The sequence below is a fragment of the Nicotiana sylvestris genome, chromosome 12 (assembly GCF_000393655.2).
Source record: "Nicotiana sylvestris chromosome 12, ASM39365v2, whole genome shotgun sequence".
Classification (NCBI taxonomy): Eukaryota; Viridiplantae; Streptophyta; class Magnoliopsida; order Solanales; family Solanaceae; genus Nicotiana; species Nicotiana sylvestris.
In genome coordinates this window covers 53,859,764-53,876,579 of record NC_091068.1, presented here as the reverse complement: position 1 = coordinate 53,876,579, position 16,816 = coordinate 53,859,764, and the positions used below count along the sequence as shown (strand labels likewise).

At 38.5% G+C, this 16,816-nt stretch overlaps 1 protein-coding gene across 1 annotated transcript; it reads right to left on the bottom strand.

The window, feature by feature from the left end:
- Nucleotides 1-1,595: 1,595 nt before the first annotated feature.
- LOC138883049 (uncharacterized) lies at nucleotides 1,596-2,216 on the bottom strand. Its single transcript, XM_070163708.1, has one exon. It carries the CDS (start codon nucleotides 2,214-2,216, stop codon nucleotides 1,596-1,598), a length of 621 nt encoding a protein of 206 aa, XP_070019809.1.
- Nucleotides 2,217-16,816: the final 14,600 nt, after the last annotated feature.

Sequence of the window (16,816 nt, the reverse complement as noted above, 5' to 3'; positions counted from 1 at the left end):
CCTAATTTCTACCACGAAATTCAAAAATTTGATGTTAAAAACTCATGAAATGTAATGGGGAATTGATTGAAAATGGATTAGAGTTATTTACCAATGAATTTGGGAAGAAAATATTCTTCAAAAATCACCTCGATAGTGTTTGGAGTTGAGAAATGGTGTAAAATGAGCTAAGTCCCAATTTTCCCCCCTTTTACCCAGTTGCAGGTGTCGCATTTGTGAACATTTGTTCGTAAATGCGATACCTGCAAATGCGGCACACGGATCGCAATTGCGATAAGTGAATCAGACCACCTAACATCGCAAATGCGATCTGCCCACTGACCGCAAATGCTAGCTAAGCTTCGCATTTGTCAAGCTGCCTGTACCTAGCCCCTAGACGAACAAGTGACTCAAAGTTCGCAAATGCAAACTCCCAGAGTCCACAAATGTGATCTAATGTTCGCAAATGAAAAATACCAAACCACCGGCCCCTTATTGCAAATGCAATCATTGAACCACAAAAGCGAGCTCGCAAATGCAAGATTTGCAGACATGAGACACCAACAGTTTTGCATCATCAATCCTTAACTAACCTAATCTGATACACACCTGAAACTCACCCGAATCCCTCGGGCTCCAAGCCGAACATGCACACCAAGTGTAATAACATTATACAAACTTGCTTTCTACCTCAAATCATCAAGAGAACATCAAATAAGAAGAATTGATCTTCAAAACTCAAGAATTTTCAACTTAAACTCAATTTTCCAATTTCGCAAATAATGTGCTGAAACGCATTCGGGTCACCCCAGACCCCCACAAAACATGCATACAAGTTTAAAAATATCATACGAAACTACTAGGATCGTCAAATACCGATTCATGGTCGTTTACCCAAAATATTGATCGTGGTCAACTCTAGCCTCATTTCTAGTCAAAATTTTCATTTTCTTCAAAATTTCCCTTAATAGATTTTCAAAAAGCGACACGGACCACACATGCAAATCAAGAAACATCAAATGGAGCTAATAGAGATCTCAGAATACAAAAATAGAGGCTCTCACTCAAAACGACCTATTAGGTCATCACATTCTCCACCTCTAAAATAAACATCCGTCCTCGAATGGACATAGAAATGTACTTGGACTGGTAAAAAGGTGGGGGTATATACTCCGCATATTGGACTTGGACTCCCATGTAGCTTCCTCGATCAGCTGACCTCCCCATTGCACTTTCACTGAAGGAAAACTTGTGGATCTCAACTTCCGAACTTGCCGGGATAAAATAGCCACCGACTCTTCCTCAAAGGCTAAATTTTCATCAAGTTGCACCGTGCTGAAGTCCAAAACTTGTGAGCTATCTCCATGGTACTTCTGATGCATGGACACGTGAAATATCGAATGTACCCTTGCTAAGCTAGGAGTCAATGCAAGCCTATGAGCAACCTCCCCAACACTCTCTAAGATCTCAAATGGCCCAATAAACCTCGGGCTCAACTTGCCCTTCTTTTCGAACTGCATCACGCCCTTTATAAGCGATACTCAAAGGAGAACCTTCTCACCCACCATATATGCCACATCTTGAACCTTCTGGTCCTCATAACTCTTCTATCTGGACTAGGCTGTGCGAAGTCGCTTATGAACAATGGTTGTCAACTCTAAGTCATGAACAAGGTAATTCTTCTTGATAGTGGCCTTTTTCAATTGACGATAATCTATACACATGCTCATCGTTCCATCCTTCTTCTTCTTTACAAACAACACAGGTGCAACCAAAAGCGAGACATTAGGTCTAATGAATCCCTTATCAAGAAAATCCTGCAAATGCTCCTTCAATTCTTTCAACTCAACTGGGGCCATACGATATGGTGCGGTAGAAATTGGCTGAGTGCCCCAATCCAAGTTAATACTTAAATCAATATCCCAGTCGGGTGGCATCCCAGGCAAATCTATAGGAAACACCTCTGGAAACTTGCACACAACTGATACTGAATCCATGGAAGGAACCTCTGCACTAGGATCATGGATATAGGCCAAATATGCTAGACATCCCTTCTCGACCATATTTTGAGCCTTCACATAAGAAATGCACCTACCAATGGAATGACCATGAGTCCTTCTCCACTCCAATCGAGGTAACCTCTGCATGGCTAAGGTCACAGTCTTGGCATGACACTCCAAGATAGCATGATATGGTGAAAACCAGCCCATGCCCAAGATAACATCAAAGTCTACCATGCTGAGTAAAGGAAAATCTACCCTCGTTTCATAACTCTCGATAGAGAATACACACGAATAGTAAACATGGTCTACCACATAGAATCACTCACAGGCGTAGACACATAAATAAGAGCACTCAAGAAATCACGATACACATCCATATATGAAGCAAAAAACGATGACACATAGGAATCAGTAGATCCTGGATCAAATAAAACGGATGCATCTCTATGGCAAACTGGAATAATACCTGTGATGACCATATCAGATGACTCTACCTCAGGTCTAGCTTGAAATGCTTAAAAATGGGGCCAAGCCCCACCACTTTGACCTCCACCTCTCGGACAACCTCTCATTGGCTGGGATCCACCTCTAATGGCCTGACCACCATCATAGGATGCCTCAACCCCACCTCTAAGTGGTTGAGTGGATGGTGGAGCAATTGGAGTTGGAACTATGGCACGAGTACCCTATTGTGGTATGCTGCTATGTGATCTAGGGAAAAACCTTGCAACGTACCTCGGATCTCCACAAATATAACATGTCCTCGGGTATTGTGACTGCTAACCTTGAAACTGACATTGTCGACCTAAATAACCACCTGAATAACTCTCAATAGGATGTGCACTGACTGGAGCTTAATGTGCATTGTAGGTTAGCTGCTCAGGATGAGACCTATAAGAACCACGACTACCAAAATCACTATGAGATACCTGAAATGTTGACTGAATCGGCCTAGAAGGATAGCCTTTTTTGAATGAACCCCTACCTCCAAACGAGGAACCATTGAAACCAACAAAATGACGAGGCCTCTTCTCAGATACCGCCTCCCTACCCTAACCATGAACCATCTCGATCCCTCTAGTAGTCTGTACAACTGTGAGATACCTGAAATGTTGACTGAATCGGCCCAGAAGGATAGCCTTTTTTGAATGAACCCCTACCTCCAGATGAGGAACCATTGAAACCAACAAAATGACGAGGTCTCTTCTTAAATACCGCCTCCCTACCCTGACCATGAACTCTCTCGATCCCTCGGGTGTTGTGACTGCTGACCTTGAAACTGACCTTGTCGACCTAAATAACCACCCGAATAACTCTCAATAGGATGTGAACTGATTGGAGCTTAATGTGCATTATAGGCTAGTTGCTCAAGATAAGACCTAAAAGAACCACAACTACCAGAAGCACTGTGAGATACCTGAAATGTTGACTGAATTGGCCTAGAAGGATAACCTTTTATGAATGAACCCCTACCTCCAGACGAGGAACCATTGAAACCAACAGAATGACGAGGCCTCTTCTTAGATACTGCCTCCCTACCCTGACCATGAACCCTTTCGATCCCTCTAGCAGTCTCTACAACTTGCTAGAAAGAAATATCATCGCCAGTCTCCTTGGGCATCTATAGCCTGATAACAAAAGTAAGGCCATCAATGAATCTCCTCACTTTCTCCCTCTCAGTAGGGAGTAAAACAACTGCATGGTGAGCTAAGTTCATGAATATGGTCTCATACTAGGTAACAATCATGCTACCCTACTGGAGGCACTCAAACTGGCTATAGTACTCCTCTCTCAGAGAAAAAAAATGAAATTCTCTAAAAATTGCAATGAGAACTCATCCCAAGTGAGTGGAGGTGATCCCTTTGGTCTGCCTCAGACATAATCCTCCTACTATCTCTTGGCGGAGCCATGCATCTAAAATACTGCAAAGTTAACTCCATTGGACTCCACTATACCTATGTTGCGAACCACCTCGTGGCAACAATCAATAAAATCTTGTGTCTCCTCAAAAGGAATGCCACCAAAGTGAATAGGAAATAACTTAGTGAACTTGTCTAATCTCTTCAACCCCTTAGAAGACATCACGAGCCTCTCCATGGGCTGAGTAGCAATGACAGGCTGAACTAGTCTAGTTGCTAGGATCGCCGAGTCTGATATATGAGATTCATCTACTCCGGTGTGTGGGTGGCGGGAGTTTGGGCTCCTCCCCTAGCCTGAAAGACAGCTAGTGCTATAGGAAATGCACCGGCTTGGGCCACACTCTCCATAAGACCTACCAGACGGACTAGTGCATCCTAAAGTACTGGAGTGGCGATAAACCCCTCTAGGACATGAGCTGGTCCTACTGGCACGGTCTAAATAGGGACCTCCTCCTCCTGCTCGAATCGAGGCTCTGCAATAGGTGTTGTTGCACATGCTCTATGCTGTGCTCTGCCCCTGCCTTTGCCTCTAGCTCGACCTCAGCCCCGACCTCTACCTCTAGCAGTGGCAGCAACCTGTGGTTCCGGATCCTGACCCGCCATGGATACTGTGTGTGTCCTCACCATCTGCGATAGAACAAGAATAGAATGTTTCAAACTTCATTGATAGGATAAAGTTGAACAATGGAGAAAGAAAGAAGTGAAATTTTTCTAAAGCATTATAGCCTCTAAAAGATAAGTACAAACATCTATGTACTGATCATCTAAACTCTACTAAGGTTGCTCATGACTCGTGAGATCTAGGAAATATAGTGCTCTAATGCCAACTTTTCACGATCCGAAATCCCAAACCTCAGGGTTGTGATGGCGCCTAACTTCCACTTGCTAGGCAAGCCAAAATTAGTAGACAATTAATCATTTTTAATCAATTAAAAGTAGTTTGATAAGAATTCAAGCTGTAAAATTCCAAATTAAATATAATAACTCCAACACCGACTGGCCAAAACCCAGAACCTGATGTCACAGGTACATGAGCATACTAAACAGTACTACAACCAATGTCTGAAGGAATTACAACTGTTCAAAATAGAATAAACAGTAAAGATAGAATCGAAGGGGACTTCAGGGACTACAATCGCCATGCAGGTATACCTCAAGTCTCCAAATGTAGATGTGATCGAGGTAGCAACTCCACTAAACAACATTAGGACCAACTCTAGAATCTTCACAAAAAGTGCAGAAGTGTAGCATGGGTACAACCGGCCCAATGTACTTCGTAAGTATTGAGCCTAACCCCGACGAGGTAGTGACGAGGCTATGACAAGACACCTACTAAAATGCTTATACATAAAGCAACAAAAATAACAAGTAGAGCATTTAAAACAATAATAGGGAGGGGACACGTAAAAAGGGAACTAAGATATGAACGACAAGTACACAAATCACCAGGTAGCCTTTCTCCGTAATAAACAACAATGCAATCGATCAAATCACCAATCTGATAGTCAAATAACGTAATGAAATCAACAATGGCATGGCATCACCCTTCGTGCTTTTACTCTCATCCTCACCATGTAATATCATAAATGCAATGGCACGACATCACCCTTAGTGCTTTTACTCGCATCCTCACCATGTAATATCATAAATGCAATGGCACGACATCACCCTTCGTGCTTTTACTCTCATCCTCAGCATGTAATATAATGAATGAAATGACATGGCATCATCCATCGTGCTTTTACTCTCATCCTCACATGATGATAATAAATAGTAATGAAGCAATCATGTGCACGACATCTTCCTTCGTGCTTTAATCCACACAATCACTCAATTAATGACAATAATATGCATATATGGCGAGACAACACCCTTCGTGCTTTTCACTCTTTCCTCATCTAGTAACAATAACATCCTAAAGTGTTAAGCAAGGTGGAAAACAATTCACTTCAACCGTGGTGCAAAAAATGATCAATTCAACTTTCACTACTACCACAAGTTTAAAGTAAGTAATTTAAACATATTTAACAATTTAACGAATAAACAAGTTAACTAAAACATGGAAGGTATAGCAAGTGTAACCACATGATACGAATAAAGCAAATTCAACCCACATGCTTTAACCCATGACAACATATATATGCTCGTCACCATACATATACGTCGTCCCCACACATAATTCACATAGCAAATAGACTAACCCTAATTCTCTCAAATCAAAGTTAACCACGACACTTACCTCACTCCACAACCAAATCAATCCACCACAACCTTTCCCTTTGAATAAGCCTTCAAATCAATCAAATCTAGCCAATTATCGATTAAACAATTCAAAAATAAGCTTTAAAAACTACACACGAATGAAAAGGTTCAATTTTGATCATTTTTAAAAAAGTCAACCCCATGCCCGCTTGGTCAAAATTCAAGATTCAGACCAAAACCCGATTACCATTCACCTTTGAGCCCGGTCATGTGATTTGCTTTGAAATCCGACCTTAATTTGAGGTCTAATTCTCAATTCTATAAAATCACTAATTTCTACCCAAAATTCCTATTTCTACCGTGGAATTCAAAGATTTGATGTTTAAACACTCATGAAATACAATGGGGAATTGATAGAAAATGGATTAAAGTTGCTTACCAATAAATTTAGGAAGAAAAAGTTCTTCAAAAATTGCCTCTAGAGTGTTTGAAGTTAAGAAATAAAGTAAAATGAGTTAAGTCCCGATTTTTTCCTCTTTTACCCAGCTGCAGGAATGTGATGCCCGCAAATGTGATACACATATCGCAATTGCGATCAATGCATCAGACCACACAACATCATAAATGTGACAAAAACCTCTCAAATGCAATATGCTCACTAACCACAAATGCGAGCCAAGTTTTACATTTGCAAAGCTTCCTACCCCAGCCTTTTGCAACTCAAAGGTCGCAAATATGAACTCCTAGAGTCCACAAATGCGATCTAATGTTTGCAAATGCGAAATACCATCCCACCAGTCCCTTATCGCAAATGCAATTATTGAACCGCAAAAGCGAGCTCACAAATGTGAGCCAGATGTAGACCTGAGACACCAGCAATCCCTAAACCAAATAACCTCATCTGATACACACCTGAAACTCACCTGAGTCCCTCGGGCTTCAAATCGAACATGCACTCAAGTGTAATAACATTATACAAACTTGCTCGCTTCCTCAAATAATCAAACTAACATCAAATAACAAGAATTGATCTTTAAAACTCAATTTTTTTTACTTAAACTCAATATTCACAAATTCGCACATAATGCGCCGAAACACATACGAGTCACCTCGGACCCCAATCAAATATGCATACAAATCCAAAAATATCATATAATCGTTAAAGCACCCATCCGAGGTCATTTATCCAAAATATTGATCGTGGTCAACTCTTGTCTCATTCTTAGTCAAAATTTTCATTTTCTTTAGAATTTCACATAAAAGCTTTTCAAAAAGCGACATGTACCACTCACGCAAATCAAGAAATATCAAATTGAACTAATAGAGAACATGAAAATAGAGGCTAGCACACAAAATAACCTATCGGGTCGTCACACTAACTTCCTATAATATTTATAATCTATTCTCCACAAACATTTTCAACCCATTTTTAAAAATAATATTTTTCAAAGACAATTTCCAAAAAACATTTTCAAACAAAAATCATTTCAAACTATGTCATACTTAAATTATTTTTATTTTTATATTATTTCACTAACAATTTTACTTCTCTTATCTTGCGAGGTACTATCACACGGAGTCGCTTTCGAAAGATGATACTCGGAGAAAATCAAAGATAAAACCCTGTCAAAATCCCGCTTCGTACTTCCCGTTCTCGAATGTACTAAAAATACAAGTATAGTAGAGTCATGGATAGAGGTCATATATAATATTTATTTATGCTTGTTTGATGTTTATTTACATATGACAAGACTTAGGACAAAATGCATCTAGTTAAATAATAAATATTCAACATGTGTGTGAAATAAGTGTGTAGCTTGCATCTATAATTAGATTATTGGATACGCTTTTGTAGCATGCTTAATTGACTAGGATTGACACGAACTTAATTAGTTAAACTAGTTTTTCACTACATAAGCATGATATTCTTTTATAATCAAATAATTTTACATTTTCTCACATGTGTGCTATTATACTTAGTTGTACTTTCAAGTCACTTTATTTGTAAATTACTTGTTTTAACCACCTCACTTTAAATAAACACATGTTTGTACAAATCTATGTTAATTGACCCTTTTTTATGAATAACACTTAACGTGATTAGTTTACATATAATTTTGCACAATTAGTTGTCTTCGTGTGAGATTCTCTCAAAGTCCAGCATATTTTATCACATTGTATATCCATTAGATTTATGTGAATGTAATTCATTGTGCTTGTCTATATTTCTCTTTTTTTTTGAGAAATTGGAATATTTTATTCATATAGACTACGTAACGTCCATTACAAGATGCACAAGATCATTACAAAAGGATGAAAGGCCATATAAGGTATTTAGGTTGGCAAGTTTGGCAAGTTTCCTACAATTACTTTCACAAACAGATTTATTTTTAGGAGAAAACCCTCCTTGTCCTCCAGCATCCTGGACTCAACAAAGGTAGGGGTTACAACATAACAGACTAAACTATAGTGCTTTGGTTATTTGGCTCCTTCGGCTAGCAGGTGAGCGATTTCACTTCTTTCTCTAAAACTATGTCGGATCACCATCTCCTTGTCCTTCTGGGAGATCAAGTACCTGCATGATTGTAGTACTTGTCTATATTTCTTAGCATGTTCTTTGTTGGCCATGCACTTGCTAAAAATTCTTTTATCATTCTTTTCAAGACTACTTCAAACAAATATTCTTTCACATATTCCATTTTAATGTTGTTAATCATAAGTCAACTCTCATAGGCTTACTTTTGATTCATACCCCCGTCAAAATATTTTAATTTGTCAAAATATAACCTTTTGTACTTTATTAATTAAATGTATACCTTCCTCAAAGATTCCACCTTTATCACATATTTTCTCTACTTTCTTGTGCATACTCAATTACATATTTTATTTCAAGTTTCATGCTTTATTGAGAATAAATATTATTCTTGTGAATCTTCCCTCATTTATTTGATTAAGTCCGCCAGAACCATATCTTGTGGATCTTGAGAGATGTCTAACACCTTTCCCTAGTGATAATTTGAGTCATTACCTAGAATCTCAATGGTTTCGCAGATCATAATCAAAGTGTACATTCATAGTGTAGTATAGGTGTTCTAGTGTACCTTGAATACTAGGTGGTAACTCTAAACTCCAAATAATCTTGTAGAGTACTATAAGTTGTATGTTGTTTTGACTTGTGCAGACTAGGGTGCAACAATCCATATTACACAAAAAGCATATATCGAAATACATGTATACGAATAATGGATATCAAATTACATATTCATAAACTGATAAAGAGTAACATGCTAAGGTATATGCATGTGCGGAGTGTGCTACCACAGATCAGATTAGATATGCCATAAAATAGCAATTATTATGTTTGAATAGGAAATTAACCTACACATGATCTCTAACATGATTCAAGAAGCTCATGATGGGGTACAGACATATGAAATACGATAACAAGAAGCATAATATCCAATACAAGGCATAACACAACCTAAGGACTACCTTGAACATGGATAACATCCGGTGCACACACATATGTTCACCCCCCTGCATGTGCGTCACCCTCGGCATGTAGCCATCATCAACAATTCAAGCAACTAGTGCCTCAAACCAAGGCTAGGCAAGATTTATCTCAAACAAGCCAAATCAATACTCCAAAAATGCCTTCCCTTGCAAAATAGCCTCCAAACGGCTCGAATCTAGCCAAAAATAACTTAATAGAGCCAAACAAAACTATAGGAATAAATTGCAAACAATAACCTTCAATCTTTATTCAATTCCCAAAAAGTCAACAAAATTCAACCGAGGCTCACATAGTCAAAATCCGAGTCAAGTGGCAGATCTCGACTACTCATAACCCCACGAGTCCAAATATGTGATTAAATTCCAGAACCAAGTCCAAATCGATCTTCAAGTTCTCAATTTTACTCCCTTAAGTTATAGGAAAGCCCCCCCCCCCCCCAAATTTTCCTCAAATTTTCATGTTTTTAGGTGTAGAAATCCATGTAAATTCTTGAAATAATACCAAAGTTGAGTATAAATCACTTACCCCAAAGTCTTGTATAAGAATCTCCAAGCCAAAATCGCTTCTCCTAAGTCTAAGGTTAAAAAATATGAAAGAATGGCTAAAATTCAAAATTCATCACTTAAAAGCATTGAACAAGGGTACCCTTTGCGAACGCGGCACGTGCCTCGCGTTGCGAAGTACAACTGCTTATACCCCAAAAATACCTACTGCATTCACGGAACCTTCCTCGTGAACACGATGCACAAATTCTGCCTCCTTACACGAATTTAGCCAAGCCTTCGCAAACTTGAAGACCAAAACTCCAGCTCCCAACTCCCAGTTCAAAACTCCATCTCCTAGCTCCCTTTTGCGAACGCGAAGAAAAAACCTGGCCAACACCAAAATAACTCTCCGCAAATGTGATGCAGAGCCTGCGAATGCTATGAAGGACCTGACACCAGCAAAATTCTGCAACACCAACGATGCTCATGGTAGTTCGAAACTCACTCTAGCCACCCGGAACCCCGTCCAATTACACCAACAAGTCCATAAATACTACTCGAACTTATATAAAGCCTCCAAAAATATATGATAACATCACATCAATGAATTAAAGATCAAAATACAAGTTGAACTTCTCTTAAGTTCAAAAACTTCCAACTTCAAACCAAGCGTCTATTCAAGCCTAACCAATCCGGATTACAACCAAATTTTGCAAACAAGTCTCAAATGACAAAATGAACCTATCACAAATTCCATAACAATAATCTGAACCTGATATGATCAAAGCCAACTCCTGATCAAATATAGAAACTCTCCAAACTTTCAAATTTCCAACTTTTGGTAAATAGAGCCAAAATATCCTAGGAACCTCCAAATATCCGAACATATGCCTAAGTCCAAAATTACCATACGAACCTATTAGAAGCATCAAATCCCCAATTCAGGCTATTTACAAAAAGTCAAACCTAGATCAACTCTTACAATTTAAGCTTCTAACAAAAGAACTAAGTATTCCAATTCACTCCAAAACCTCCCCGGAAAAAAACCAATTATCCCCGTAAGTTTCAAAATTTCAAACAAGCATATGAAAAACATGGCTCAAATATACAAACCGACCGGCCAAGTCATTACAGCTAAATATAATGTGTTTGAGAGTGACGTGTATGTGAGGTGACGAACGTATATGCATGCACCAAGGTTATACCATGTTTGGGGGTAGATTTTAGGCTTCTTCATGCCTTGTTAGATTCATGTTCTCTTGTAACATATTCTTTTATTCGTACGACTACTTGAGCTTTATTATTCATGTTAGAGATCATGTCTAGGTTTTTTATACTTTATCAGGACATGATGGCTATTCGTATGTTAGATTACACGTTATAGCTATACATATATCTGCATGTTTATCTCTCTTGTTCATATGCATCATATAGATACTATTATCTCTTTCTTATGTGCATACATTATTACATACAGTAATTTTATATTGAGTGAGTTGTGGCATGTGAATTATATGTGCGAGTTGAGATAATTATAGCACGTAAATTATCCATGCAAGTTGAGATGATCATGGCACACGATTTGTCTGTACGTTGGGTGTGCTGGTCACATTCATGTTTTACGTGTGGACAAGGATACTTCTCCCTAGAGTTGCCCTCCAATGTTTCTCTTTTGGTGGCATACACGCGGTTTGACACTGGGGGTATCAGGTCACTGGGAGTGCCGATTGTGTAAAGTTCTTATCTTTATCATGCATAGGCATTCTAGACTCATATAGGAGTATTCATGCATATTGTCTATACATGCATATTCATGGATTTTACATATGTATGGGACTTGTTAACAGGTTGTTGGACATTTGGAGGATGTTAGATTGATGTAAGCTTTGTGTCTTTATCATGCATAGATATTCTACACTCGTGTAGAAATATTTTGAATTAATGCTATTTGTTGTATATCTCATTTACATGCGAACAACCAAGATGCATGAAAGCGGTTTCCAGCGCTGCTGGGCAGAAAGACATGATGGCATGAAATTAGATTACGTACGCTGATTGTTTGCCCACTTCAAATGCTCAAAACAAACCATTTTCCGTGTGAAATGTTAGGGATTAGTTTGGTTACTTAGGGAATCCCAAGAAAAGCAATCTACACAATTTCCGGGTTCAGTAGTAGGAAAGAAAGGGACCTCTCACTCAATTCAATAAGATGTTCTAGGGCATATTATTATAATTATAATGTTCGTATTTGACCAGGTTTTTTGGACGTTCCATGATTAAACCAACTAGCGGCACTTTCGAGATGCCACCTTGTTTATAAATATAAAAAAGTCTTTTCAATTCCATTTGACTCGGGGTGTCAGGGGCCCTCCAATAGAAACCTCATCTTTTTTGTCGTCGATAAGTTCTCCCTCAGTGCCCTACTATTCATAAGAAATACTGATTGTTGAGAGACTGATTTATGAAAGCCCGGTGAGGCCTCAACCGACAATGTTGCTTCGTTCTGCGACGATTTTCAAGCTAGCACCCGTTTCAGCATATCATCTCGCTTGACTCCAAAAAAAAGAGACGTCGTTTTGATTATCCAGTTCTATATCGAAAACGAGCAGTAGATCCCATGAAAGCAACGCTGACTTTGTTATCAACTGGAATTGTAAGAAGTGAGGTAAATTGCCATTCTCCCTACCGCATATGCCTCCTCTGCTTATGCCACTGGTGATGAACTCACTATGGCTATTCAACGTCAAACGCAGAGTTTTTCTTACTACATAGGCGGCTAAACGAAGCCCCAGTCTTGATTTCGCAATAAGAAACTTTTCCACATAGAGGTTTCAGCTACTTAAAGCGAGAGTACATCCAAAAATTCGAGAAGAGTGTTCGGCCCTGGTTGAAACAATTATAGGTGTCAATGAACCGATTTCACTAGCAGAGCACTTTTTCCAATGTGCGCAAACAGAGATGTCACTTTCAATGATGGACACCAACCCTTGTGTTAAAGTAGCATCGATTTTCGCTTGGAAACCAACAAGTTTCTAGTTTCCAAATAAGTGGTACCCTTTCTTTAGAGTCCGGTAGGTCAATTAAGTTGCCTAAATCTCTTCCTTATCTGCTGCTCTATAGCTGCCTTCCTCACTTCATCTTCGGCTTTTAGAGTTGTGAACTAACCTCTTCCTTTTACAGCCAGACAACTGGCAGATAAGTTTGGCATCTAAAGAACATAAGATCCGAGCTATCGCCAGGCATAAAAGTCATATTATCAACTAGGGAAATTGGCACAACCAGACATCTCAAACATTGATAAGGGAAAAATCAGGCTTTCATTAGGATGATATTCCTTTTATCTGAATGGCAAGGCTTGCTAGTTTCCTAAAGTACACTCGCATTTGTCTATCTATGTCATAGTTGCTTGGAAGGAAGATCTCAGATGTACCTTCGGCATGTAAGAGATTTTCTTTCCTCTATCTATGTCATACTTGGGATTCACTGATAGCCAATTCCAAGTAGATCCTCTCTCCCCCTCGCTCCACTTCGTTTCACTCGTTTTCTCTTTCCTTCTGCCTGCAAAAAAGTTATGAGATTGGTTTTGTGTGCGATAGTGATCATCAAACCTGTGACATAGATAAGATTTATGTTCATGCAGTTGGAATGCCTGAGATTACTTTTTGCCTTGCTGCTCTTGCTTCTCTGGCTACTGCTCCGGTTAAGGCTTTCTTTCCGCGTTGACTTGCCTTTCTTATCCTTCAATCTGGACTTGCATATGTTCCGCATATGACTATTTCGAGTTATTGTTGCTATCTGGCTTGAGTTAGACAAGCAGAGAAGGATATTATGCCACCGGTGAAAGCGGATATATATATATATATATATATATATATGACCTAGTTATTTACCCCCAAAAAAGCATACTTAACATCTCCGTCTTTGACTGTGCACCTTATTATTGATATCCGCTATTTCTTGGGTATTTTTTTGTTATTGTATATGCTTATGAACTGCACATGTTATGTAAAGTGAGTATCTTTTCACTAAACCCCCATCACTATTTCGTTGAGATTGGTCTTATACTTTTTGAGTACATGACATCACTTGTACTCATATTATATTTCTACATTTTGTGTGCAGATTTTGGAGCTGAGTTGCTGTAGAGTTTGAGAGCGAGCATTACAGATATATCAGAGTTCCAGTTAATAGCTGCCATTTAACCATGGTAGCCTAGGATATTGTATTTATGTTTATGTATGTTGAAATAGATGGTAATTTCTCATATCAACGTTGTATTTCTGTTCTTAGTTGCTTATAACTTAAGACACCAATTCTTGTGGTAGTTTGTATTAATTTTGTGTTCTTAGTTCATTAAATTGTGAATTCCGTTTGATGTTGATTGATTCACCTGCCGGACTGGGTTAAGTTCCATCACAACGTGGTGGAATTTTGGATACAGGTCGTAGTCGGGGTCTAAGTCTTGGTCTCAGTTCGATGTCAATGTCGTATCGTATGTTGGAGGTCGAGTTAAGGTTCGATGGTTGGGGATGAGGGTCAGAAGGGGGCCGAGGTCAGGCTCGTTAGTGAGGGGGTCAGGGTCGGATTGAGGGTTAGGGTTATAGGTCAAGATCAGCTTAGGGGTCAAGGATCGAGGCAGGTCGATGTGGTTCTGGGTGGAGTCGGGGTATGATTTCCAATCGAAGTGTGTAGGCTTGAGGTTAGCGATAGTTGTCGGGATGGTTAGGTATATGTGTGTTGGGTGGTGGAAGTGAGGAGTTTTGAAGACAAGGTTAGAGAGCTTTGTAAAATATTTTTCCTAATTTTATAGGGGAAATCCTCTAATTAAAATAATTTTTAAAATAAAATAATTTTTAAAACATTCAAATCAAACAAACATGAAAAAATTTAAAAATATTTTTTGAAACACACCATAAATTTGCAAATAATAGTGCCAAAAAACAAATAATTGTTATGAAATATAACTCAAAGTAACAATATGGAACAAGAAAATAAAGCAATTTAGTAAAACATGAACAAGAAATGGAGATAGAGAGAAGGAAGAGATTTTCTTCTTCAATTGTGTGTATTTTCCTATCTATTACAAGGCCTTTATATAGGCATAAAAAGTGAAGAAAATATGTCATGGAATATGTCATTGAACATACAAAATATGTCATTGAATATGTCATTAAGCATTTGAGATGAAAATCATGGAAGAAGAGTAGACATCCACCATAATGTGATATTTATCATAACACTCCCCATTGGATGTCATAGATAATGTGCCTCATTAAAACCTTACTAAGAAAAAACCCTGTAGGGAAAAAAAATCTTAGTGAAGGAAAAAGAGTACACATATCAATAATACGCTTTATTTGCTGCCTCATTAAAAACCTTACCAGTAAAACCCAGTGGGACAAATCCTAGGCTAAGGGAAAAAGAGTACAACGCGTATCTTACTCCCCCTCATGAAAACATCACTTTATTTCTCGAAGACGGTGCATTCCAATCTTCGGTCTCAACTTCTCAAATGTTGAGGTTGGTTATGCCTTAGTGAACAGATCAGCCAAATTTTCACATGAACGAATCTGTTGAACACTAATTTCACCATTTTGTTGAAGATCATGCGTAAAAAAGAACTTTGGTGAAATGTGTTTTGTCCTATCTCCTTTTATGAATCCTCCCTTCAATTGGGCTATGCATGTTGCATTGTCTTCATACAAAATTGTGGGTAGTTTGTCACACTTCAAATCACATTTGTCTTGGATAAGATGTATTATAAAGCTCAACCAAATACATTCTCGACTTGCTTCATGAATAGCAATTATCTCAGCATGATTAGAAGAAGTAGCCACGATTGATTGCTTAGTCGATCGCCAAGATGTGGCAGTGTCGCCACATGTAAACACATAACCTGTTTGAGGTCGAGCCTTATGCAGGTCAGATAAATACCTAGCATCGGCATAACCAACAAGATCGGGATTGCAATCATTGCCATAAAATAAGCCCATATCGGTAGTCCCTTTTAGATATCGCAATATGTGTTTGATCCCATTCCAGTGTCTCCTTGTAGGAGTAGATCTATATCTTGCTAAGACATTAACCGAAAAAGTTATGTCAGGCCTTGTAGTGTTAGCAAGATATATTAGTGCACCAATTGCACTAAGATATGGTACTTCAAGACCAAGAAGCTCTTCATTCTTTTCTTGAGGTCAGAACGATCCTTATTCACATTAAGTGATCGAACAAGCATCGGAGTACTTAATGGATGTGCTCCATCCATGTAAAACCGTTTTAATACCTTTTCTATGTAGGTAGATTGATGAACAAAAATTCCATTTGCCAAATGTTCAATTTGCAAACCGAGACATAATTTTGTCTTTCCTAGATCTTTCATCTCGAATTCCTTCTTTAAACATTCTACGACTTTGGGAAGCTCTTTAGAAGTGCCAATGATATTCAAGTCATCAACATATACATCTATGATGACAAATTCAGATCCAGACCTCTTAATAAAGACACAAGGGCAAATAGGGTCATTTTTGTACCCTTGGTTTAGCAAATACTCGCTAAGGCGATTGTACCACATCCACCCTGATTGCTTCAATCCGTATAAGGATTTCTGAAGTTTTATTGAACAAGTTTCTCTTGAACTTTTATGTGCTTCAGGAACTTTAAATCCTTCAGGGATTTTCATAAAAATCTCATTGTCTAGTGAGCCATATAAGTAGG